At 30.9% G+C, this 26,364-nt stretch overlaps 1 protein-coding gene across 4 annotated transcripts in view; it reads left to right on the plus strand.

Moving 5' to 3' along the window:
• Positions 1–1,011: 1,011 nt before the first annotated feature.
• Positions 1,012–26,364, plus strand: part of LOC111054703 (tyrosine-protein phosphatase 10D) — a 36,461-nt gene continuing 11,108 nt past the window's right edge. The window contains exons 1-13 of one of the 4 annotated variants that reach the window (XM_039439236.1): positions 1,012–1,478; positions 5,854–5,971; positions 6,729–6,918; positions 7,440–7,639; positions 9,586–9,900; positions 11,224–11,508; positions 13,532–13,843; positions 16,629–16,955; positions 17,828–18,003; positions 19,106–19,226; positions 20,715–21,008; positions 23,801–23,974; positions 25,325–25,430. In XM_039439236.1, coding sequence (XP_039295170.1) covers positions 5,875–5,971; positions 6,729–6,918; positions 7,440–7,639; positions 9,586–9,900; positions 11,224–11,508; positions 13,532–13,843; positions 16,629–16,955; positions 17,828–18,003; positions 19,106–19,226; positions 20,715–21,008; positions 23,801–23,974; positions 25,325–25,430 — 2,597 coding nt within the window. In that variant the 5' untranslated portion in view covers positions 1,012–1,478; positions 5,854–5,874. Of the gene's footprint in view, positions 1,479–4,915; positions 5,273–5,853; positions 5,972–6,728; positions 7,093–7,439; positions 7,640–9,585; positions 9,901–11,223; positions 11,509–13,531; positions 13,844–16,628; positions 16,956–17,827; positions 18,004–19,105; positions 19,227–20,714; positions 21,009–23,800; positions 23,975–25,324; positions 25,431–26,364 lie in introns of those variants that run through there. The other 3 variants (XM_039439234.1, XM_039439235.1, XM_039439237.1) reach the window with 3 other exon arrangements.

Below are 26,364 nucleotides of genomic sequence, written 5' to 3' on the forward strand. Positions count from 1 at the left end.
CGAAAATCCCTGAGAAAACTCGCTGAAGGACATTAAATGGATAATTATTATTCATTTTTGGAAAAAGCAGATGATAATAATTATTTCGTCGTCTGTTGGTGATGGAAGTGAGTGAGCAAGTTCATGTGTGTTGGACTGTGTCAAAATTCTGACTCAGCTGTTAAACTTTTGTAATCATTCAATCAGGTACTTAGTGCCGGATGCAAAAAAGCCGGGCTATTTGCAATCCTGATTAATTCCAGTAGATCAATCTTTTTGAAATGGTCTTCTCTGATTTGGTTCACGTGAAGTTAATCAGGATTAAAATTTACCCGGTTTTTGTGCAATTGGGCCTTTGTGAGGTAAATTTTCGCATTCCTCTGGGAATTAATCTCAATTTACTGTGATTAGATAGAACATTTCATGTATGAATGTTATTATAACTTCTTCTTTCGTAATACATTTTTTATGCTTTTTTACTCAAGAGCGAAGCTCGGTCCCCGATATTTAACTGATACCGTAACCAAAAACTTTTACATTTATAATTTTTAAATTAATACATTTCCTGCACCTCCTCTCCAAGATAATATTAAAAATAATAAACCTATGTACAACCATAAAAGGAGGATATAATTCCATTTATAAAATTTTTAAAGTGAAAAACATAAATAATATATTATAGGATACTCTCTAAAGCCTAATTGGAAGAACTAAGAAGTGAAACATTTCTCACACTTTCATTATCAAACGTATTGTCTATTTACAAACAATATTATATGACTTATTTTCATGTGGACGATATTTGAAATTAATGTAAACATTCTCATATAAAACTTTTAGTTTCAACCACACAATAGTGGAATATTTCATTTGCAAAGCTCTTGTTATAACAACTTTACGAAACAATCATTCTATAGGAGAACTCTCCTTTTTTCGAAGCAATAAAAAAGATTGTTATCCTCTTGAGTTGAAGTGACTTTATCAGTACGGTATCTATCGAAATGTGTACCTTGATTTTGTGGCAACAAGTTCACACACACGCAAGCTCACCGACGTATCACTATAACCACGTTTATTTTATCTTTGACGTTTTTCCGGCGACGGAAACTTAAGTCGTCTACTCAAGCAGTTTGTGATAGAATTATCAATACCGCATACGATTTTCTACGACTCTGTGTGATCCGCAGATTATTTTTATATTCTCACAATTGAACCTCACATTACAATATTGAATAATATGTAGAAACAACCCTGAGAAAAATAATATTATTTATTTATTCATAGACAATATTGTGAATTAAGTCTCGGTTGAAATAAAGAGTGCTTCAAATAATGTAAGAGTGAATGTGAAGAGTGTATTTTCTTTCTATGTGGTGGTGAATAGTTGTCTATATGTTGAAGATTTTTCTAGAAGTATATTGAATGAGTCGTCAATGGTTCAATAATTAGTTTCAATTTAAAAATGTAGTTTTGTGGATGGAGAATCAGGAATCCATCATGTAAGTGTCTATATTTTTGTCTAATTTTTCTATTTGACATTTTTTGTGTCAACATGGAATTAAAGTGATTGCTCAATGATAACAAACTGTTTTCAATTCATAGTTTAGTTTACTGTTATGAAATACAGTAAATATAATAATATATCAATTTCTATTTAAGAGTAGCCCTACCGAAAAAATATGAAAATATGTCAATTATGGGAAGTTATTATTGTGCTGTAGAAAAGTACTGTATTTTAAAACTACATAATTATCTGCTATCTCCAAAAAATATAGTGAATAGATAAGTATAAAAAATATTTTCAATCTTGATAATTAGAAAAATATTTCGACTCGGTTATTGTTCATATTAATATATCCAGTTCCCTTAGGTCGGTTTTATGGAAATTCAGAATGATATAATTATGAGGAAATACTATTAAATATTCATAAGTTTCAGATATAGGCTAATGCTTATTGAATGAGAATTTATAATGTACGGTTTTTTTTTAGGATAAGTACTCAATATTTTTATAATTAATTAACAACTGGTGCCCTCTTAGTTAGGCCTATCTTTTGATAAATACAGCATGCTAAGGCTCATTATTATTTAGCTAATTTTCAGCTCAAATGACTTTTTCAAATTCATTTTTAACTTATTAGATCATTCTTTCAAATAAAATGACCTAATGAGTCAAAACATGTTGAGTGTACAAAAAATATAAGTAGAAGAGAAGACCTATTAGTTATTTCATTGAAAAATAATTTCAAAATGAAAGTGCATTTGGAAATAAATAGGACTTTTTCAAATTCATTTTCAACTCATTCGGTCATTAAAAAAAAAATAAAAAATCTGGTGTGGTACACTCACACAACTTTCCTTGCTCATATTCGAAACTACGATCAGACTTTCGTATATGTGTATATATAATTGTTTTCAGAGTACTTTTTCCTTTGTGTAAATTGTGAAATTCAATGATTTTTCTTAGTCGTCATATTTTTAAAGTCGTCAAAACAGCTGTTCTACAGATGAAATATCTCGACTCTGTGTTCTTTTTATGAACTGCTCTACCTACCTACCTCATGCACGAGAAGGAGGTTACAAAGTCCATTTCTCAAGGATGGGGTGGACCCCCCATTAGTTTCCCAGAAAGGAGACTCATGCCAGTTAATAGAGCTGATAAATAACTATACAGAGTATGAATTTGAAAAAAATCGGTCAAGTTATTTTGAAAAAATCGTGAAAAACATGGTTTTTTAGTAATTATCCGCCATTTTTCTCAAGAATATTACGGAGCTCCTGCAATTTTCCAAGTAAAAAACTCATGTCATTTGATAGGACTTATGAATAGCTACCCATGGCTTGAATTTGAAGAAAATCGTTAGAGCCGTTTTCGAGAAAACCGTGAAAAACATGGTTTTTTAGTAATTATCCGCCATTTTTCTCAAGAATATTACGGAGCTCCTGCAATTTTCCAAGGAAAAAACTCATGTCATTTGATAGGACTTATGAATAGCTACCCATGGCTTGAATTTGAAGAAAATCGTTAGAGCCATTTTCGAGAAAAACGTGAAAAACATGGTTTTTTAGTAATTATCCGCCATTTTTCTCAAGAATATTACGGAGCTCCTGCAATTTTCCAAGTAAAAAACTCATGTCATTTGATAGGACTTATGAATAGCTACCCATGGCTTGAATTTGAAGAAAATCGTTAGAGCCGTTTTCGAGAAAACCGTGAAAAACATGGTTTTTTAGTCATTTTCCGCCATTTTTCTCAAGAATATTACGGAGCTCCTGCAATTTTCCAAGTAAAAAACTCATGTCATTTGATAGGACTTATGAATAGCTACCCATGGCTTGAATTTGAAGAAAATCGTTAGAGCCATTTTCGAGAAAAACGTGAAAAACATGGTTTTTTAGTAATTATCCGCCATTTTTCTCAAGAATATTACGGAGCTCCTGAAATTTTCCCAGAAATGAGACTTATGCTAGTTGATAGGGCTTAAAAATAGCTATCCATGGTATAAATTTGAAGAAAATTTTTAGAGCCATCTTCGAAAAACACGTGAAAAACATGGTTTTTCAGTAATTTCCCGCCATTTTTCTCAAGAATATTGCGGAGCTCCTGAAATTTTCCCAGAAATGAGACTCATGCCAGTTGATAGTGCTTATGAATATCCATCCATGGTATGAATTTGAAGTAAATCGTTAGAGCAGTTTTCGAGAAAACTGTGAAAAACATGGATTTTTAGTCATTATCCGCCATTTTTCTCAAGAATATTACGGAGCTCATGGAATTTTCCCAGAAATGAGACTCATGCCAGTTGATAGTGCTTATGAATATCCATCCATGGTATGAATTTGAAGTAAATCGTTAGAGCAGTTTTCGAGAAAACTGTGAAAAACATGGATTTTTAGTCATTATCCGCCATTTTTCTCAAGAATATTACGGAGCTCCTGAAATTTTCCCAGAAATGAGACTTATGCCAGTTGATAGGGCTTAAAAATAGCTATCCATGGTATAAATTTGAAGAAAATCGTTGGAGCCGTTTTCGAGAAAACCGTGAAAAACATGGTTTTTTAGTCATTTTCCGCCACTTTTCTCAAGAATATTACGGAGCTCCTGAAATTTTCCCAGAAATGAGACTTATGCTAGTTGATAGGGCTTATAAATAGCTATCCATAATATAAATTTGAAGAAAATCGTTAGAGCCATTTTCGAGAAAAACGTGAAAAACATGGTTTTTTAGTAATTATCCGCCATTTTTTCCGCCATCTTGAATTGAATTTATTGAATTTCTTATTGTCGGGTCCTCATGGTATAGGGACCTTAAGTTTAAAATTTCAAGTCGATCGGTTAATTAGGAATGGAGTTATCGTGTTCACAGACATACACACACACACACATACACACATACACACACACAGACCAATACCCAAAAATCATGTTTTTGGACTCAGGGGACCTTGAAACGTATAGAAAACTTGAAATTGGGGTACCTTAATTTTTTTTGGAAAGCAATACTTTCCTTACCTATGGTAGTAGGGCAAGGAAAGTAATAAAATGACGTGTAATGAGTCAAAAAATGTTGAGTCTACAAAACATATAAGTAGAAGAGTAGGCCTATTAGTTATTTAATTGAAAAATGATTTTAAAATGAATGTGAATTCGGAAATAAATAAAATATTGTATCATATCATAACATCAATATTAACTTTATATCATGATATACAAATACCTACTAAACAGAAAAATAATAGTTATGAAAATTTTTAATTATATGAAGATAAACAATTAATCTACGCTCTACTGCAAGATAATATTTCCACTGTAGGAGCACCGGAAACAAAAATATGCAATAATTGCGAATTGTTGAATAATTTTATGCTCGCTGCTTTTTATCATCTTTCCTTTGTAAGATAGGCAGAATGATTTGCTGGAAATGTCACAGATTTTCACAACTTGTGCCAACCGTTTATGATAAGAATAATTGAATCAGATGAATATTATTTGGGATTGACCGTTTCCTTTGCATTTAACTCAAGTGGGTGTAGTAAGCTACGTTGTAGTCATAGCCTATTGTTGGTAAGCTGAATTTTGAGCTTATTTACAATTAATATAACTTTTTTGCATAAGTGTCGAGGGTTTATTAATTCAAGTATTCTGAGAAACGTTATTTTACATTGAGTAATTTGTAAGGAACGTGGGAGGCTAATTCTATAGAAAAAACAGAATTTTATACAGGAGCAATAGGCTAGTTCTATAGTTCTATACTTCACCGTTTGTGTATTGCATACAGAACTATGAAAAATGGTAACCAGACTATTTTTATATCTATTCAGTTTTGATCAGATGTTGCACCAATAATTTTTTATTATTGCTTGCAATTGAAATAATATTTTGTGAAAATTTTCTTTATTTCTTTGGATGGAGTGAAATCATTGTAAAAATTATTAATAATATTACTGTAGATAATGTGAAAAATAATTCAAATGTTGATGTTTTTCATGGTTTCAAGATTGACCTTTTTTCAATTTCAATTCATTTATTTCAAAATACAATTTCAATAAAATCAGTATACATATTTTTTAAATCCTTTTAGTTATTTGAGGGTTTATTCATTCAAGTATTTTTTAGTTGCTATTGTATTTTATATAAAAAAGTTTTTTAAAAGGGTACAATGGAATTATTTTTCAACAAACAACAAACATATTTTTTATATCAAAAACTTTTATTGAACATTATTTACTTTTCTTTTCAAATTATGTCCTCCAATACTCACTTCTTCAATAACTTTATTTCATGCTCGTTAGCAAAAGTTGGAAATCAAGACATTATTTGTCATATAATTTGAAAGTGAAATAAAATGATCAGATAATAATTTCTCTTCACAGATACGAGTGGACAGAAAAATCATGAAAATTCTTATCCTTTCCGTGATATTACTTATTTCTGTTATTTTGTTTGCTGTGAAAACCAATGCGATTGGCTGGGAAGTCAAGCCTTGTCCGGGTGAGTAAGAAAACAATATTAAGGTACTTTCAAATTAATTTTCATTTCAAAAATCTTGAAAATAAAAAAACTTCAATTATTGTAATGCAATGTATTACAATGATTGTGTATTATCACATTATTGTTCTAAAAATAGTCTGTTTGATCTGCATTTGTTTTCTTGTCTTTCTTCTTTTTAAAATATTGGAAAACTACGAAAAAATGGTTTAGGGATTCATGAACAACTCTAAAGAATTACCTTAGTCAATCATAATAGTTAAACCAGCTACCTACTAGAACCGTTCTGATTGGTTACTTTTTTCTAGAGGGTAAATGTCATTGTAACATTGAGGAGGGGTCACTAGAAAAAAATAATCTACTAATTTACATACAGTATTAAATTGCATGAATTTGTCAAATATGTGCAAACCTTTCATTTTAATAACTTGGTTTTTCGAGTCATTCCTCATGGCTTCTCTAGCATGCTTTTTATAAAATAATCAATTCATTATAAAAATTTAAAATCAAAGTATAATACCACGGTAGGTACCCTTTTAGCATTTATTTTTTATTTTCACACAATATGTTTAGAACATTCAATCCATTTTCAAGAAGTGTGAAACACACACAAAATGACTCGAAATTACTAAACATGTTCTATAAAAAATAAATGTGAGAAGGGTAAATTACGGTATAGCCTACTTTATTTTTTATTTTTATGTGCATACAAGCATTCCTAAACAAGTGAGTGAATAATAATTTATCAATTTGCTTTCAGCTGATGGGTTTACATTGAAGAAAATCACGAATAATGGAATTGCTCTCTCTTCTTCTATGAATAGTAGCAGTTTAGGCAAATGCCAGTATAGAAAGGTAGTCGCTCAAATAAATGTTGTGTCAGATAATCAAGGAGCAGTGATCCAAGGCAGGTTGAAATATACTGGATACCATGGCAATGACGATGTGATGTAAGTCAAACAAATTTAATCTTATACTAAGATTTTAGACATCAACCACACCAACATGTTTGAGATGTAATAGTGAGGAATTGTATCTATATCTTATTACCAATTCCTAATTGTACGCGTTAACAATTTTATCAAAACTTTCAATTCTGGATACTACGGTGAAAACGATGTGATGTAAGCCAAATAAAAATAATCATATACAAAGTTCTATTAGACATTATAACTAGGTATTTACCAATACAAACTATATTACAATGGATATAAAAAATAACCATACCATAACATATTCGAGATCTTATGAGAAATTGTCACTTTAGAGGCTATTTTAAAATCAATTTTTAATTATTATCAAACGATAATCCAAAGTTAAATGCTGTAACTTTCAATTGTATGAACGTCAACAATATGTAATTTTCAATTGTGCTACAGTTATTTTATGCCAGAAATTAATACTTTGTGAAGGAATATTTCTTCCGAAGTCTATTCAGTTTTAGTGTTTTCACGTTTTTTTCTGTTCGCAGACTCACTGATGATTCTAAAATAGAGAAAGAGTTGTCTTTTTATGGACAAATGAAATTATTCGCTTGTGTTGAGTACAAAATTTATCTAGATCTTTTAACAAGAAAGTGTGATAATGTTCTCAAGTTCAAATGTTCCGACAAAGAGTTAAAATATGATAAAATTGTTGATTCAACCATCATCACTGCACATTTGTATAATGGTCAGTATCTTATGCTCTTTTTTTGTCTTTTCATTCTTATTCTCTTCTTCATTTTGGAACTTTCAGTAGCTTTCCTTCCATTAGACGAAGCTGTTAATAGTAGTAAAGTCATCGATACTGTACCGGCACATTAATTTGTCTTTTACTTTGTTTTCTGTAATTAACAAATTTTATTTCTGCCTCAAGTTTTCAGATTCTGTGTATAATAATTTCTATAATACTAACAGGTGTTAAATACAGTAAGTTGATTTTTTTCTTGTAATAATGTTTTGAGGAATGAGGTTTCATATTGCTTTTAATTTTTAGATGATAATATGATTCATCTTCTATTTATAATTATTCTTCATTTTAGGACTATCACCTTATTTAAAAAACTTTTAAATATCTAAAAACAACTTTCATTCCACTTTGTAATGAAACAATAGTTTAATTCCTATTAAATAATCTGAAACCTTCAATAATGTAAATAATCAAATATGATCCAATAAATGATATAGGTACTTACATTCAATTAAAGTTGCGTTTGCACCAAAATCCTTATAGATTATATTAGCTTGACAAACACATATGATCATCATGAGTATGATAAGTTATGTTCAATCTAATAGAATCTATAAGGATTAAGTTATTAACATTTTGTTAATAACTTTGGTGTAAAAGCAGCTTAGCTGTAAATAGGTACATATATAAAGGAACCGTATAAATTTCAACTTTTCTCTAATTTTTTATCATCTTAAATTATCAAAAGAGATTATCTCTTTTGTGATTATCATCACTGATTATCTTATTAATAATTCACTGACTTATTTATTATCTGATCTATTTTTGTACATTTTTTACAATATCCCTGATTAAAACTTCTAGTCCCGGGTCCCTGGCAATTCTTATTGTTTTAGTTATAGTTTTGCTTTACTGTCTATTGTGACCCATGTAAATTCATGTCAGTGAACACTTAAACTCGATGTAGAGTGTAAGTGCTCTGTGACTTGTTGTTTTCTTGAAATTACGTTTCTGGGTCCCAGGGACCCAAAGGTCACGACTAACGTAACTTTTTTCATTTTTTTCAAATGCACATTTTTATGCAATCGTGATTGAATTCAAGCAGTCAATATGTTTATTTTGAACAGAGACTTCGAAGAATGTACAAGTTGACTTCTAGATCTCTATTTCAATGACATTTAGTGAGGCTAAAAATAAATTCATAGTTCAAGATAAGAATACTGACCCTGAGTGGGATGATAGTGAAACCAATGAACTTCAGGTGATCCCAGGAATACTAAACCTCCCCTTAAAGTGGACTTTATGAGACCTTATGAATTTTTAATGTTTCTAGTAGTGTTTCATGTAGGTTTTAGGATTTATAATAGTATTCATCACTATAATTTCATAATTGCATAAGTCTTGCAAAGATTGTGCAACATGAAATTGAGGGTAGGGTAAAAACTACCCTAAGAGTGAATTATTACTTTCCATTTTTTTACTATCTTTCTAGTAGTGTTGCATGTAAGATCCATCATAGTATTCATCACTATAATTTTTTGTTCACTTCATATAAAATAATAACCAAACGTTACTTTTCACTACCCTAAAAATGCGAGGTTTCACAAATTTATTTTTATAATTATAATAAAGATCGATTTATGCTTCACAAAAATGCGAGGTTTCACAAATTTATTTTTATAATTATAATAAAGATCGATTTATGCTTCACATAAGTGCTCAATGCGTTCATCAATAACCCTTGCACATATTAGAATCTTAGAATAACATTATATCTTGAAATATGTTGAAATATTCAATATTAAAGAAGTGGGTTCCTGAGACCCAGGGTCACGACTAACGTCAGAAAAAAATAGGGTCACGACTAGAAGGTTAACATTTAAGTTATAGGTTGAAACATTTGTATTCTCCACTGTGTGTAATATATTCAAAATGTTGTGTTACAGTTAAACTGATTGATTCTATGGTCTTCAATCATCAAAATTATGGAAACTTCACACGTTTTTATATCTCCATTTCACCTGACTTGCAATTCTGTGATCCAGTTTTCAATTTTACAATTTATGCAACTAAGAATGGAAGTGACATTGAAATGGTCTATGAAACTGCATTAGCCAAGTCTGAAATTGTGGATGTGCCAGATCTTATTGAAAGCGTGAATTACACTGCGTTAATGAGTTTGCAAATCAACAGAACTTCCGAAGTCACCTATATTAATCAGTCGATTCCATTCAGTTTAGATGCTACTTCTTCCAAAAATGGTTAGTAGGCCTACCGGTATATCATTTTTCAAAACTCAATTCAGGTGAGACAGTTATTGTAAAATACAATGTGAATACTAGTCTTGATTTTAACAATCATGTTAATAGAGGAATGATTATTGGATAATTTGACATACAATAAATAATGTGTGATGAACTATTTAGGTTAATATTCATTGTAATCAACTGTACTTAAATTACAACTAATTATCAACTATTCAATAAACTGATGATGATTGCCTTAATTTCTCTCATTTGAGGTATAAAATCAATTTAAGAAATAATATAAAAGATAAAATATAAAATATAAATTTTATGTAAGTGACTATTTAAAATATTGTTTAAAGTTTAAGGGAATTAATAATTCTCGCATTAATTATGCACCACTATGCTCCTTCGATTAATTTGTCAAAACATTAATTTTTCCATTCCAAAAGGCGAACTTCAATTTTTCTATTACTCAGATTTTATAAAGGCTTATTCAACCATAGTACCTATTAAATATGTTGCAAAGAATATGTTTCATTTGAATACCTAAATTATTCTACTTTTTCTCTATAATAATTTTTTACATTAGGCTACATTATACAATGTAAGAGTACCGTATTCAATTCGTGATGATTTTAAATATGTGATAATGTGAAAAGTATTGAATATGCTGCAAAAATCCATTAAAATTCCCAAATTATTCTATCTCAAATTTAAATTCCAAAATTGTTCTACTTTTCTTCTCTATAGTAATTTTACCGGTACATTAGGCTACGATTGTTCAAAGTAAGAAAATCCAATTCGTGATTAAAATATGCCATTTAATAAAGACTTCTAAATTACTCTGATTTCAAGAATCACAGTGGAATAAGATGAAATAGTAAGCTACACATGGCTGCAGTAGATGTATATTGTAATTTATAATCTTTGGTAGACTATAGTGATATAATGGTACTACTACTGCTTATCTATTTCACTCGGCTACAGTATATATTGAAATAATTTATAATTTTGGGTAGACTCTTCAATAATATTATGGTGGCCTACTGTTTACTGTTTATCTATTTCACACGGCTACAGCATATTGAAATAATTTACAATCTTGGGTAGAATTTATAATTTTGGGTAGACTCTTTAATAATATTATTGTACTGTTCATCTATTTCACACGGCTACAGCATATTTGAAATTTATAATCTTGGGTGTAGAATTTTGACTTCACTAATAATATTATCATATTATCTATCTATGTTAGTTTTTTCATCGTCATTATTCCAGATAATGATATTTTTCTCCACCAAGAAGCCCTTAAATCGAACATGTTCTTTTTTGCAGTCACCGATTGGAATGTAGAGGACTTTCATGTATATGATAAAGGAGCAACCTGGGCAGGTTTGGCATGGAAACCTCCTGGTCAACCGTACACAGTTGAGAGTTATATTCTTGAGATTTATTCAGAAAATGGCACGCCGATCACAAATAGACAACTGTCGAAATATGCAACCATCTTCAATGTGACAGACTCTTTAGAGCCGTGTTCGGAATACAGAATCGATCTGTCAACCATTTCAAAGGATCTCATTGCATTCAGTACAGTAAATTTTCGGACTAATGTAACAGGTTAGTAATTCTATTATAATACAATAGAATAGAATATAATTTATTGAATCACAATAAACACTACATAATGCAGGATTGCTCAGTATAGTATGTGACATGTCAAAAACGTTTTATATAATTATATAAAAACAAAGTCTCTATCATGATAAAACAAAATAAAGTCCATGATTCAAAAGTCGAATTATTCATTTAAACAACTAGAAACACTCATCAATGGTATAGGGTTCAGCTATTGAACCAATATCTCCTTCAACCTCCACCTGAACCGTCTTCCGTCATCGATGATTCGATTCTAGAATTTAAATAAAAATAACAGCAAGGTACCCCTTTTAAATAATTCATTAATGCATAAATATGATATGTTTCAGCTCATTAGTCATTATCAAAATGCATTTTTCAATGCTAAATAAATTCTACAATTGAAATATATACAGTAAATGTTCAGACTAAAGTAACAGGTTAGAGAAATTATTATAAAAAACTAATAATAACTAAAATATATCAGGTTATTGAACTTATTATAATGAAATGCTAAAATTAAAATAATAACATCAAGGTACGGTACCCCTTTCATTTCATTAGCAAGCTGTGCAAAGAATGAGCTATTTCAGCTTATAAACCATAATCAACATGCATTTATCAATGCTAAATAAATTCTAGAATTGAAATAATATATACAGTAAATTTTCAGACTAAAGTAACAGGTTAGAGAAATTATTATTAAAAAAATCCACAATATTGTTATATACAGTAGTGTTCAGAATAATGTATCAGGTTAGTGATATTTAATTATATTGATGTTAATTAATATTATATAAATATTAATATATTTAATAATTCATTCTTGAATCATTGATCGATGATTTGCATTTGATAAGGTTATTATTATTATTATACAAAAATACATATGACTCTACGAATGGAAATATTAATCTAAATATTAAAATTTCCATCTAGCTGTTTACCTTGTCAATATTTACAGCAGCAGCAGCAGAAGTCTTCGGGGTGATTTACAGCATTCAACTTGGATTTTTGTTTATTATACATATGGCTCTAATAAACTGAAAAATGTCATCACAGAATACAGCAGTAGTTAAGAGTTTAGTATTATAGAAGTTTTCTCTGATGTCATGTATTAATGGAATATACGGTATAATGAAAAGTATACCTTGATGCTACTTTTATTTCAATAGAAGTAGACCTATCAAAGAAGTTAATTAATGCATTACATCAGAGACTGAAAAAAGATCTGTAAATGCTACCCCTGATCAACCCTTACCTCCGTGAACAAAGCCATGGTGCATTCTGGTGACGTCAGCACTGGTAGGGCTACTCATACCATCTCCTACACTAGCTGATATAGCACTATTAACACTAATAATAGCTAGACTAATACCGTAGAGAAACGATAGCATAAGTAGATATCCTATGGTAAAGGGCGTTTAGGTCGCAACTTTTACTGTTAGCCTATCCCAAGCCGATAGTTCACTTAATTCTTTCCCATGAAGCTGTGTGACGCTGGTAGTCTCTCAAATTGTGCCGTTCATACACTCTCACCCCAACAAAACAGTAAAAAATTACAGTAATCGGCTTGAGATAACAGCAAAAGTTGCGACATAAATTCCCTATACCATGGGATATCTACTTACGCTAAATTTTCTCTATACTAATACTAGATATAGCTAATAGCTGATACAACACTTATAAAAACACTACGGTAGCTGATGTAGATCAGTTGAAATCAACAAATGCGGGTTAGTGTTTTTATTGGTGTAGGAGGTGGTGAGTAGCCCTACCTGTGCTGACGTCACCAGAATTCACTATGGCTTTGTTTACTGAGGTAGTGGATCAGCTCGGGAGTAGCCCTGAGTAGCCCTCCATAACAAGTTGAATAGAATTGTACAATGTACTGTTTATTGATAAAAAATACTGCAATAGAATCACTCCAAACTGAAGAAAACAAATTTCAATATTACTGTATTCAATAATTGATATTTCACTAAATTTTTGCCATTTCTTACAGTACCGTTACTACCAGCTCCCGATGAAGGCCATGTGTTAGAAATCGGTGCCACTATGGCCGTGCTAAGTTGGCAAGTGGCCTTCACACTGGACAGCGAGTGTTCGGTCATGGACGTGTTGACGGCGCACTGCTACAGCAAGGCGGGCAAAGTGTTGGAGTTCAACAGCACTGAACGCAGTCCGAACGGAACCGTGTTGGTCGACTGTGTGGGTCTCGAGCCGTTCACAGAATACAGCTGCAATGCTGTGGCGCTTAATGAGGCAGGCGAGTCCAACGCTAGTCTGCCGCTCGTCTTCTCCACTCTGCAGGATGGTGAGTGAGGTCCACGTTGCACAGAGTGTTTCATTATTAAGTATGAGAACCAGGTGAATGTAGTCTATCTATAGTGAGGTCCACGTTATAATGGTAGTGTTTGATTAGCAATGGTAATGCTATCCTTGTCTATCATTCAAGAAAGCGGATAGCGCTATCTCTTTCTCACTTTGCTCTGTTGCCAGATCGTCTTTCAACTATATGAAGTATTAATAACTAATTAAAAAAATATTTCATCTTAATAATTATTATGAATATTCATTATTGAAAAATATATTATTATTATTAGCGTATGGCTTTGAATAGTGGGGAGACCGAAGGGTAGTTCCACCTCGCCGCGATATAGTCCAAAGTTCCCCAATGGCAAATCGGAAACTAAGGTGAGCACAATACTTTAAATTTACACTTTTCACTACGGAATAAAGTTCATTTCTATGTTAAAAAGTCCAAATATATACAAAACCGAAACAAAACACAAAACCACTAAGCCAAATTTAGAAAATATTGAATTTAGACAATAAATTCAGAGCCGAAAATTTATAGCATGTTACAATTTTGTAACAATATATAAAATGTTATATATACAATCTTACAAGAAAATTATATTGAAAAATATAATGTCCTGCTTGATAAAATATAATTGATTATTTTAAACGAGAATGAACAGTTAATATTACATCAATAAACTCCCATCAACACTTCACTCCCATGGGCTACTTTTTAACAAATTAATAAAAAACTATCAAAATCTTGTAGTAGGTACCCTTTATTTTTGTATTATTGTTGAATAATACCCTTTTTTATTTTTGTTGAACTATTTTAGAGTTTTAAGAAATAAAGGGTACTACAAGATTTTTATACTGTTTTTATTAATCAATAAACCTGTAGCTACCATAGGCATTGACAAGACAGAGGATCAGCAACGTTTTTCTTCTATCTTTCTTCACTGCCATTATAACGTGGACCTCACTATAAAGTCAAAACTTGTTTTCCAAATCAAATCTCCATTAAAATTGAAAAAGCATTAAGTTACCTACTTTTAAAGCTAGGAGATTCCCACATACGGTATCAGAATCAGTGAAAGATTCTGGTACATAGTGAAAAGATTATTCCCATGGGTTCTAATATTTGGACTATTAATTTATTTATACATTGATAGATACAATATATCATTCTAAACTATTCGCACTCTGACAAGCCGAACTGAGCTGCTTGAATAGTCCCATTAACAATTATTTGAAGCTCAGTTTTTGCAGGCCGGACACAGCAATGTCTCCCGGCTACATAGGCCAAACATGTTATTCACTCTTTGAATGTTTTCAATTTTTGTATTGACCTATAAGTTTATATGCATATACAATAACAATTATAATGGAAACTCTAATAATTGGACTAGTCCTACTCAGGCAAGCCGAACTGGAGCTGATTAAATAGTCCCATTGAAATGTATCATGGAATTAATAAGTTATTTCCACTGTACCAGACATTCTCACAGATATGTGGGAATGTTGCTTGAATTTATTCAATAATGCTTTTCAAATCTTAGATTTAATATGAAAAAATATCGCCAAAAATAGCAAAATTAGTTGATGTTGCTTTCAATGACGAAACACTATATAATAATAACTTTGTTTTAGTTTTGACACTTTGTATCTTTGTAAATATTTAAAATGTTTCCCTGATGAAGCTCCTCCACAGGAGTGAAATGCATACCTCATCTCATCACAAAAAGTAAGTGGGCTTTCAAATATACACAGTATCTAAACTTCCACAAAGTTAACAAAATTATTTATAAAATAGAATTATAGTACCCTTTGAAATTAATAAAATAAAAATAATAATAATAATATCGTGTGACCTGTCTGGCTCAGGTCTGGTGTCAGAGTTTTCAAGGTCGCAACTGATCAATTTCAGGGCCTCTGACATGACCTAATGACTGCTTTTTAGGCAGCCGGGACCGACGGCTTAACGTGTCCATTCGAAACACGGGAGTGGCCCGAGATAAATATATTGCCCGGGCCGGGATTTGAACCCGGGCCTCTGAATCATAAAGCCAGCATCTGATCCACTCGACTACGGCCACTCACCTATTTTATTAATAAAATAATAGAATATAAGAATACAAATTATACAAGTTGAGGATGGTGTGAACACTGAAACTAGTTGTTATGATTTGTATTCTTAATCTAGCCTATTATTTAATTAATTTCAAATGGTACCTACTATAATACTATTTTATGAATAAAAGAAAGTAGCCCTGAATTCAAACATTTTAAGAAGGTATATTAACAAAATTAGCTTACATATTTCGTTAGCTTCCAATTAGCTTACTTGTTTATGGTACAATAGAAAAAAACAATGCAAGTAAAAAAATGTAAGCTAATTTGTTAACTTTGTGGAAGTTTAGACACTGTATATTTCAAAAAACCACTTACTTTTTGTGATGAGATGAGGTAAGCATTTCACTTGAGGAGGAGTTTCATTAGGGAAACATTTAAAATATTTATAAAGATACAAAGTGTCAAAACTACAACAAAGTTATTATACAGTATTTCGTCATGGGAGGCAACATTAATTTTATTAAATTTAATAATAATCCAAATAAAATATAATAATATAATAATTATTATTATTGACCATCTTGAGTGTTTAAATTTTGTTATGAGTGCATATGCATATATATTTTTTACGCAATTCATTCAATTATAGTTAATACAGAAAATTGGAAAAAGAAGTATGGTATATATATTATGTAAATTTTAAAGCTGAAATGTTGTGTTTACAGTGCCCAGTTCTCCGAACTCTCTAGAAGTGAGAGAGAAGGCAAGTGACAGCATCCTCGTGTCCTGGAGTGAACCACTTCTAATCCCCGGCATTCTCACCTACTACACGGTGACAATTAGCAGTGTAGGTCCAGCCTACTCAATACCTAATGATTGCAAAGCAATTAGCCCATGGCAGGAACGCAATCTGACTGTCCCCGCCCCTGTCATGTTAGCCTTGATAGACGATTTGCTGCCTTACTATCAGTACAGTTTCACAGTAGTGGCCTCCACAGGAGCTGGGTATGGTGAACCAAGTGATGAGGTCAGAACTATCACTTTGCCCAATGGTGAGTCGCAAATAATTTTTAGTTGAAGCTATTCAAACACAATGAAATATATATCAAGTACCTTTTTATTCTATCACAACACACAATATAGTGATGTCCACGTTATAATGGCAGTGTGTGATTTGCAATGGTGTTATCATTGCAATGGCTATACTAGTCTATCATTAAAAAAAACAGATGGCGCTATCTCTTTCACGCTTTGCGATGTTGCCACATCGTTTATCAACAATGTAGAAATTCAACTAATTGACAAAATATTTAATCTCAATCATGAAAACTTATTACTTTAAAAATATATTTTCTTGACAACTAAAATATGATTATAACTATTTTCAACAATAATGACCATGAACAATAGAAGAAAAAATAATTAAGAAAACTGAGAAACGTTCATTGATGCTGCCAATTCTATGGCAGATAAAGTAGATAAATAAATTTATTGAAATAAAGGTTTGGACTGTGTGTTGTTTAGGAATAGGAACAGTTTTGGGCTTGAGCCTATTGATCATTTCCGCAAGTGATTGTAGGCCTACTTATAAATAATAAATAAAAAATATCTATGAATAAAAATAGTATTAGCATCAAACAAATTTATTCTCGCACTATTTGATAGAATTATTTAATTCATAAAATAGAATATTATAATAAAGCTTACAATTTTTTTTGAAATTTATAAAATAATAGATTAAAAATACAAATAACTTGTTATTATTATTTATTAATTTCAAAAAAGGGTACTATAATTCTATTTTATAAAATAAGTAGCCACGAATTCATACATTCTTAAGAAGATATAAGGAACTACCAAGAATTATTCAACTATTTAAGCAGTTTCACAAAAATTTTCTCAAGTGCATTATGTTTTATTTCAGTGTCAGAAACAGTTCGGAATGTGACCATAAATGTGCATTATAACGAGAGTGTGGTAACGTGGCGTCCACCGTGCATCACTAATGGTAAAATCGTAAATTTTTCACTGAAATTGACAGGCAGTCGTCAAGGGTTTGGACCTTTACCTTCCAAACATTGGAATATCTCTCGAGACGAGGTGAGTGCTAGTAACAACATATTAATATGATAAAATTTCTTATCACAATTTACAAAATACGATGCTGTAAGTAGCCTATAATAGAATTAATTTTGCAAGCTTGAGTGTTCGACGTTAATAAAAGAAGACAAGAACCATCAAGGCGTTTTTAAAAGGAAAATTCTGAGAAAAATTTATGGTCCAGTTTAAGAAGGAGAAGAAGAACCAATTAAGAGCTCCAGGCATTGATAAAAAGCCGAAATATTGTAAAATGTATAAAGGCGCAACGGCTTAGGTGGTTTGGACATATCTGTAGAATGAATGAGGACAGAATGTCTAAAATAATATTCAAAGAGAGGATCAATTCAAGAAGGAAGAAAGGGAGACCGTGAATAAGGTGGGAGGATGAAGTGAGAGACGATCTCCAAAAAATGGAATGTAGAGGATGGAAACGAATGACAGAGGACCGAGAAGAGTGGAGAGCTGTAGTGGAGGCGGCCAAAGCTCATATTGGGCTGTAGTGCTAAATAAAGCTTGATTGTTCTTACTTAAATGAACTATTCTCATACAATCATTATATGGAATGCTCAATCCATTTGAAGCTGATATACACTATTCTATACCGTAAATTCTTGAGGAAAAAATATTACCATTTGAAATTATTATTTTCAAAACTCAGTACCGTAGTGAAGATTTTTCAGTGAAGGGCAGAGAGTGTGATGTTTCAAAACATTATAATTTTTAAAATATTAATTGGCATTAATTGCACTATTCAAATGTTGAGAGCTTGATTCAAAAGCCTTTAAGCCATAACAGCTTTCCAGAAAACAACAGATTATTTTCTGATGAAGAAAAAAGACTACACTTTTTTAATATTCAATGAGAGGAAAATTTGAACTTTCTGGAATCGTTGGCTATTACCCACTACAAATAATTCTAACCAGCTTCTCTACTGAACAGGTAAAAAAATTCAACATATTTTTCTAGAACAAAATTTTTTTCTATTCAAGGACAGAGAATGAAAACTGTTTTTTAAATTATTTTTCTAGAAATATGGGACTATTTAAGGGACCCAACCAGCTTCTTTACTGAACAGAGAATAAAATTTGATTTTTTTTTCTAGAACTGGTTCTATTTAAGGGACCTCCTACCTGAAGCGACTTATAAGCTAAGCATTTCTGTGATAGTTGAAGATGTTGATGAAGAAAATCCACTTGTTAAAGAGTTCACTAGCTCTGCCAGGGGTAAGATATCATATATTATTATAAGATCTATTAATATATCTGATTAATATTTAGGCCTATTATTTTTTATTCTTTATTGATTCATAAAAGTACATCATCAAAAATGATAGAGAGAGAAAAAATAAGGTAAACTTGTGCTATATTCCTCTTCCAAATTTAGAAAAGGTTACACATAGTCCGAAATAGGGTATTTCTTGTAGTTAGTTGTTCACTTCACAAAAATTGCAGTTCTCAATTATTTTCACAAATATCAGGGGTAATAATATTATTTTAATAATGTTGCACCTGATACTGTAATAATCTTATTGATTATGTATAAAAAATGGAAGATAAAATATAGGTAAATTGAATAAAATATGATAAACATAACATATTTGATAGGACATAGGTATGAGATTATACACAAGTTATTCTCTTATTGCGGAGGGTATTATACGGTATGTTTATATATTGCAGTTTATACTCTGCTACAGGCTCTGCTCTATCATCTTGTGAATGTATCCCACAACTCTAGTAAGGTATCAAGTATGTAAAATATGGAACACAAAAAATAATCTAAATATTTAAAAATTATATTCTACTTGAGAAAAATAAATTGCTCAATATTCATTATTTTTCTATTCTCTATATCTCATCCTTTATTATCCTTTTTAGACCTCTAGTACCAAAATATGTACGAACATAAATTCTTGAAATGTATGAATTCAGGGCTACTTATTTTCATGTTATTATTTTTTTAATGATATAATATAATTTGTATTTCTAATATATTATTTTATTAATTCCAAAAAAGGGTACTACAATATAATTATATTTCATAAATGAACATAAATCTATAAAAGCTCGAAAGGGGATAAATGTATGAACATAAGAATATTTATATATTTTTCAATTGTTTCCAATTCATTAGTTTCTATTTCAGGATAAATTTACATACCATTACATACCATATCATTATTTACCGGTAGTAATAATGTAGATATGCTTATACCGGGGTATATGACTTTGATTTTATTTTTTCAATCCATGATACACAATTATGTTCTTAAATAGTAAGTAGATATTTTTTCTGAATATATTTTTTGCATTTGCAGTACTGAACCACAAGATCATCCAAAATAATCACAGATCTGGTTGATGTCAATTCCAAGCTTTTTTACTACCGTATATATTTTTTACGACCTTCTTAAAATGTATGAATTCAGGGCTACTTATTTTTATTTGTAAAAAAATAGAATTTTAGTACCCTTTTTGAAATTGATAAAATAATAGATTAAAAATACCAATTTTTACAACCAATTTCAGTGATCCACACCATCTTCAGGTTTTAAAAAATTAATAAATAGGTATAATGTTTTTAACCTAAAGATGGCGTGGATCACTGAAACTGGTTGTTATAATTGGTATTATTTTATTAGTTTGAGAAAGGGTACTATAATTCTATTTTATAATTTTTTACGATATTTTTCATATTACATTTTCTTGCAGTACCAGAAGTACCCTCCAAAATAACCTCAGATCTGGTTGATGTCGATCCCAAGCTAAGTACGAAGCCCTCAAGCGAAGCCGTGGTGCTTATTAAAAGATCGTTCTTCAACTATGACAATGGAGAGATACGTTACCTCGCTCTGCTGGTGTCGGAGAATCACATGATTGGCGAAGCTAGGTCGGGAATTACTTTCAACAGAAGTTGGCCGCATATGACAACTTGGGCGGTGGCTTCCAGTAGTCAGCATGTCATCATGTATCAAGCCACTCCTAAGTGGTGGAATCCTATGCAAGGTATGTAATTCTTCATGTAAATATTATTTCTCCTTCTTCTTCTTCTTCTTTCTTCTTCTTCTTCTTCTTCTTCTTCTACTTCTTCTTCGATGGCACTACAGCCCAAATCGAGCCCTGGCCTCCTCAATACTGCGCCTCCATCCATCACGATCTCTTGCCTTCATTCTCCAATTCCATGATTCCTTCATTCTCCAAATGCGAAGAAGTTCCATGTAAATATTTACCGTAATTGATTTGCAAATACATTGATTCTTAAACAACTTAAACAAGCCTATTTATCAATAAAAGATGGAGAAAAAAATTACTGTGTCCATTTACACAAAATACAGTCACTTCCAAGTGGTAGCATACTCTGCAATGTATGTATTTTTACGTTAAGGCTACTCTTGAATAGAAATAACTCAGTACCTATATTGTAAGTAAACAATTTTGAAAAAGGGTACTTAGATTTTTATTTTTTATTCCTGCAAGGTATGTATAATTTTTCGACAACAATTATTTTTATTCACTTTTACATTGATTCTTCAAGTAGCCTATTTATCCATTCAGGTGCATAAGTTTATCCATTTCTTGTCAGAGAATCGCTCACTATCCAATTTATTCATTTACTTATCAGAGAAAAAGTACTGTATCCATTTATACAAAGTACAACCACTTTCAAAGGGTTGGTATTTACTGCAAGGTATGTAATTCTTCGACAAAAATTTCAAGTAATTTGTAATATACCTGTGGACTCCTCAAGTAGCCTATTTATCAATTAGATACACAAGTTTTCCATTTACTCTTCAGAGAATCACACGTCATTTACTCATCAGAGAGAAAGTACTGTATCCATCTCTTTCCTGTATAGGGCTGTTTGTAATATAAATGTAAAGAAAATAAATAAAATCTCAGTACCCTTTTTTTAAAATATTTTATCACAACATGTTTCGGTCATTTATGCCATTTTCAAGACTTCAAGACTTGAAAATGGCATAAATGACCGAAACATGTTGTGATAAAATATTTTAAAAAAAGGGTACTGAGATTTTTATTTATTTTCTCTACATTTATAGTACTGTATCCATTTATACAGAGTACAGCCTGTGGTAGAATACATTCTAGCAAGATATGTGATTCTTGGTCAATAATTTTAATTTTTTTGTACATAAATTCTCAAAGTAGTCTATTTATTCATTTATACAAGTATTTACTCAGTAGAGAAAATACCCCATATTTACACAAGTATTTACTCAGTAGAGAAAAAACCTAATATTTACATAAATTTTAATTTATTTGTACATAAATTCTCAAAGTAGGCAGTCTATTTATTCATTTATACAAGTATTTACTCAGTAGAGAAAAGACCTAATATTTATACAAGTATTTACTCAGTAGAGAAAAAACCTAATATTTACACAAAGTACACAGTCACATCCAAGTGGTGCAATACACTTTAGCAAGGTATGTAGTTCTTCGTGGCAATTTCAATTTATTTTCTACATTGATTCTTTAAGTAGCCTATTTATCCATTTAGATACATAAGTTTATTATCCATTCACTCATCAGTGTGTAACAATTAAAACACCTTGCTCAATTTCATCAATCATAAGAATAGCGGAGTCCTCAGGCCACCGAATCTGAATTTTGAACGGGTAGGCTGAGAGTGAGATGCTAGAGAAAGATTGTGTGGGAGAATTCGTATTAGAAATATGTGATTAAGTGTTTAGTATGCTCAGGAGAAGGAGAAAGAGAATTTTGTGAACATAATGAAATTTATTAAGAATAAGAATGATTTTTATTCCTTTAGTGCATACAAACAATGCTATCGGAAACGTCAAATTATACATTATAAATACATCATAGTAAAATAACAGAATAGTAGAATAAAAGTTTCATTCCATTCAGGATACAAAAAATGTTATTGGAAACCTCTATTAACCCCTCACTGCACAATTTATATTTGTTTAATGAAAAATAATATATGTGTTGGAATTCAGTCAGAATTCAGTCAGATATTCAACACAAGAAAATAATAAAAAATGGACTCAGCAGTTTCAGCCCCCTTGGTCAAAAAGTGGTTTGGGTCCAACATGGAACTTTACTCATTAATGTATATCGCCAGTGGCATATAATGATGATATAAAATTCAAGTTCCAGTGTTTCAATTTATCAAAACAAATTACCTTAGTAAAACATCTTTTTGTTTCAACATCGAGTGCTGATAATGTATTTTAAAAAATCCGAAAGCGCTCCACACGTAAGTACTAAATTTTTAAAAAAAATAAATATTGCCTTATTCAAAAACTAGACTGCAGTGTCGCCAAAATAGTTTAAAACCAGAACATCTTTGTTAGACTTTAAATTCAATTCAATTGATACAAGATACTTTGTGTTTGGCAGTGAGACATGAGACAGAAAAGGATTGATCCGCTATATACTCGAGCAAGATGTGTATTTACTTTGTACAAAAATACTATGTACATAAAAATATAAATCTGAGTACCCTTTAAAATTGTTTGGTCACAAAATAATTTAAAGGGGTACTAAGATTTATATTTTCATTTATTTATTTGGTCACAAAATAATTTAAAAGGGTACTCAGATTTATATTTTTATTTATTTATTTTTTGTCACAAAATAATTTGAAAGGGTACTCAGATTTATATTTTTATTTATATTAAAAGTAGCCATACAGAAAAGAGACAAAAATACTATGATTTCTTTTGAAATCTCGCATCTCGCATAAATCAATGAGTTATTTGAACATTTTAGCTACATTACAATTCAATTGATACAATATACTTTGTCAGGCAGTGAGTCTGAAGGAGTGATTCGCTACACACTGGGACAAGAGGTGTGTTCTGAAATGGACATCCATAGCTACTGCAATGGTCCACTCTTGGCCAACACTCTCTATGCATTGAGAATTAGGGTCTTCACCTCGGCTGGATTTCGAGACTCACCTCCAATCCGGTTCAAAACTGGTGAGTTACATAGAAATTGAATCAACATGTAATCTGTCACTCAAGAACTAAATACAAGTCACCGTATAATTATTCTATTATACAGTAATAATATTCCAGCAGTTGGTTAAAATGGAATTTCTAATTATATCTTCCATCTTTGAAAACTCACCGTATTTTTGTAATAGGCTATATTGATTGATTGATTGATTGTAATATAATAGATTAAATGAAAAACGACTTGATGTTTCAAGACAAATTAGATTCACGGTATATTAAATTAGACGATCAATATTGGATTTTATTATTTTTATTTGATAGCATTCAATTATTATTTATCTGATTTTTGCATTCATTGGCTCTTCATTTGTTGCATTGATAATTTTTTGTTATTCCCATTCAAGGAACTTTTTACTTTCCTTGCTGATATGATAAACCTATTACCATAGGTAAGGAAAGTATTGCTTTCCGAAAAAAATTAAGGTACCCCAATTTCTAAATTTCTATACGTTTCAAGGTCCCCTGAGTCCGAAAAAGTGGTTTTTTGGTATTGGTCTGTATGTGTGTGTGTGTGTGTGTGTGTGTGTGTGTGTGTGTGTGTGTGTGTGTGTGTGTGTGTGTGTGTGTGTGTGTGTGTGTGTGTGTGTGTGTGTGTGTGTGTGTGTGTGTGTATGAGTGTATGTGCGTCTGTGTACACGATATCTCATCTCCCAATTAACGGAATGACTTGAAATTTGGAACTTAAGGTCCTTACGATTATAAGTATCCGACATGAACAATTTCGATCTGATGCAATTCAAAATGGCTGCTAAAATGACGAAAATGTTGTCAAAAACAGGGTTTTTTGCAATTTTCTCGAAAACGGCTCCAACGGTTTTGATTAAATTCATACCTAAAATAGTCATCGATAAGCTCTATCAACTGCCTCAAGTCCCATATCTGTAAAAATTTCAGGAGCTTTGCCCCATCAATGCAGATAGATTCCCAATTATCAGGCTTCAGATACAATTGAAACGAAAAAAATCAAGTGGAGTAGATTGAGCATGAAAATCTCTACAATTAATGTTCAGTACCTAACATTTTCACCTAAAATTGAAAATAAGCTAGGGAAAATGTGATTATTCAATTGCAAATTATTGTTGATTCTATTAAATCATTCACTATGAAGAGATAGCAGACCTCATGTGTGACTGTGTGTCTCCAGCGTTATTGCCCTGTCACCAGCTGGCTCAAATCTTCGAATAGTAGAATTGAGATGCGCGGGAACACTAGCGTCAGGTGATCAATTTTCATAACGGCAAGGAAAGTTGTGTGAGTGCGCCACACCAGATTTTTGTTTGTAGTTTTTAATACATATACAATTTATTTCAGATTTTGGTTTTTCATACGACTTTCTCATGAGTTTGTTTTTGGGATTTTTTGTTGTTACAACGGCAGTGATTATAATTGGTTACTTCGTGCTGAGTAAACGTCAGTGGTGAGTATTATAAATATAAACTAGAGAGTTCAGAAAATAATGATGGTATTCAATGCTTATTCCTAGTTTACATAATTATATTTTGGACATAATTATAATTGGACAAAGCTTTTGAAGTGATAAACATAACCTATTTTTGGACAATTTCTATCCAAATTTGGGAAAGGAACAGTTTTGTTGTTCCTTTCCCAATCATTCATAGTTGAGTGACATTGTATCTATAATTGTATAAATAAATAAATAATAATAATAATATTGATATTTATAATGGAATTGATAAACTCCAATCCAAAACACAAGAAACAGAGATAACTCCTCTAAAATAAATAGAGGAGAATTGGGCATTTAAGGTAATAAAAATGAGAGCAGCTCAATATCATGAAATTGAAATTCTCAAATACGAAATTCAATGAATTAAAGTATAGTGAACAATAATTATTATAATTCTCCTCTTTATTCTATATATTCATGCGATTCACACCAGTTTTTTTATTTCTTGGAGAAGTAGGTAGACTTTGAATTTCTATGAAAAATTCAATCGTAAGATTTTACGGTTTTTCTCAAGAAAATAAAAGTAACAAAAATCGAAAAATAAATTAAAATAGTGAAGTGACTCAGGTTCATTCTCTTAGGCAAATCTGTATATTAAACATTAATTTATTCATATATTTCCCTAAAAAATTCCTAATCAATCCGCTAAAATATGAAGCATTATTTCCAATTGATGGAATGTATATTAGATCTTAAAACAAAATAATATTTCAATAAAACACAATATAGTAAGAGAATTCATATGAATATTATATGCTGAGATATAAGTTCTCGAATAGTAATATCAACTTATTTGGTACGGTACTTCATCAAATAAAACGTTTTTTTCACTTTTTGTGTAGTTGAGAAGTTGATATTGTGGTAATTATTCATATTAAATGAA

This window comes from Nilaparvata lugens, chromosome 12, assembly GCF_014356525.2.
Source record: "Nilaparvata lugens isolate BPH chromosome 12, ASM1435652v1, whole genome shotgun sequence".
Taxonomy (NCBI): domain Eukaryota; kingdom Metazoa; phylum Arthropoda; class Insecta; order Hemiptera; family Delphacidae; genus Nilaparvata; species Nilaparvata lugens.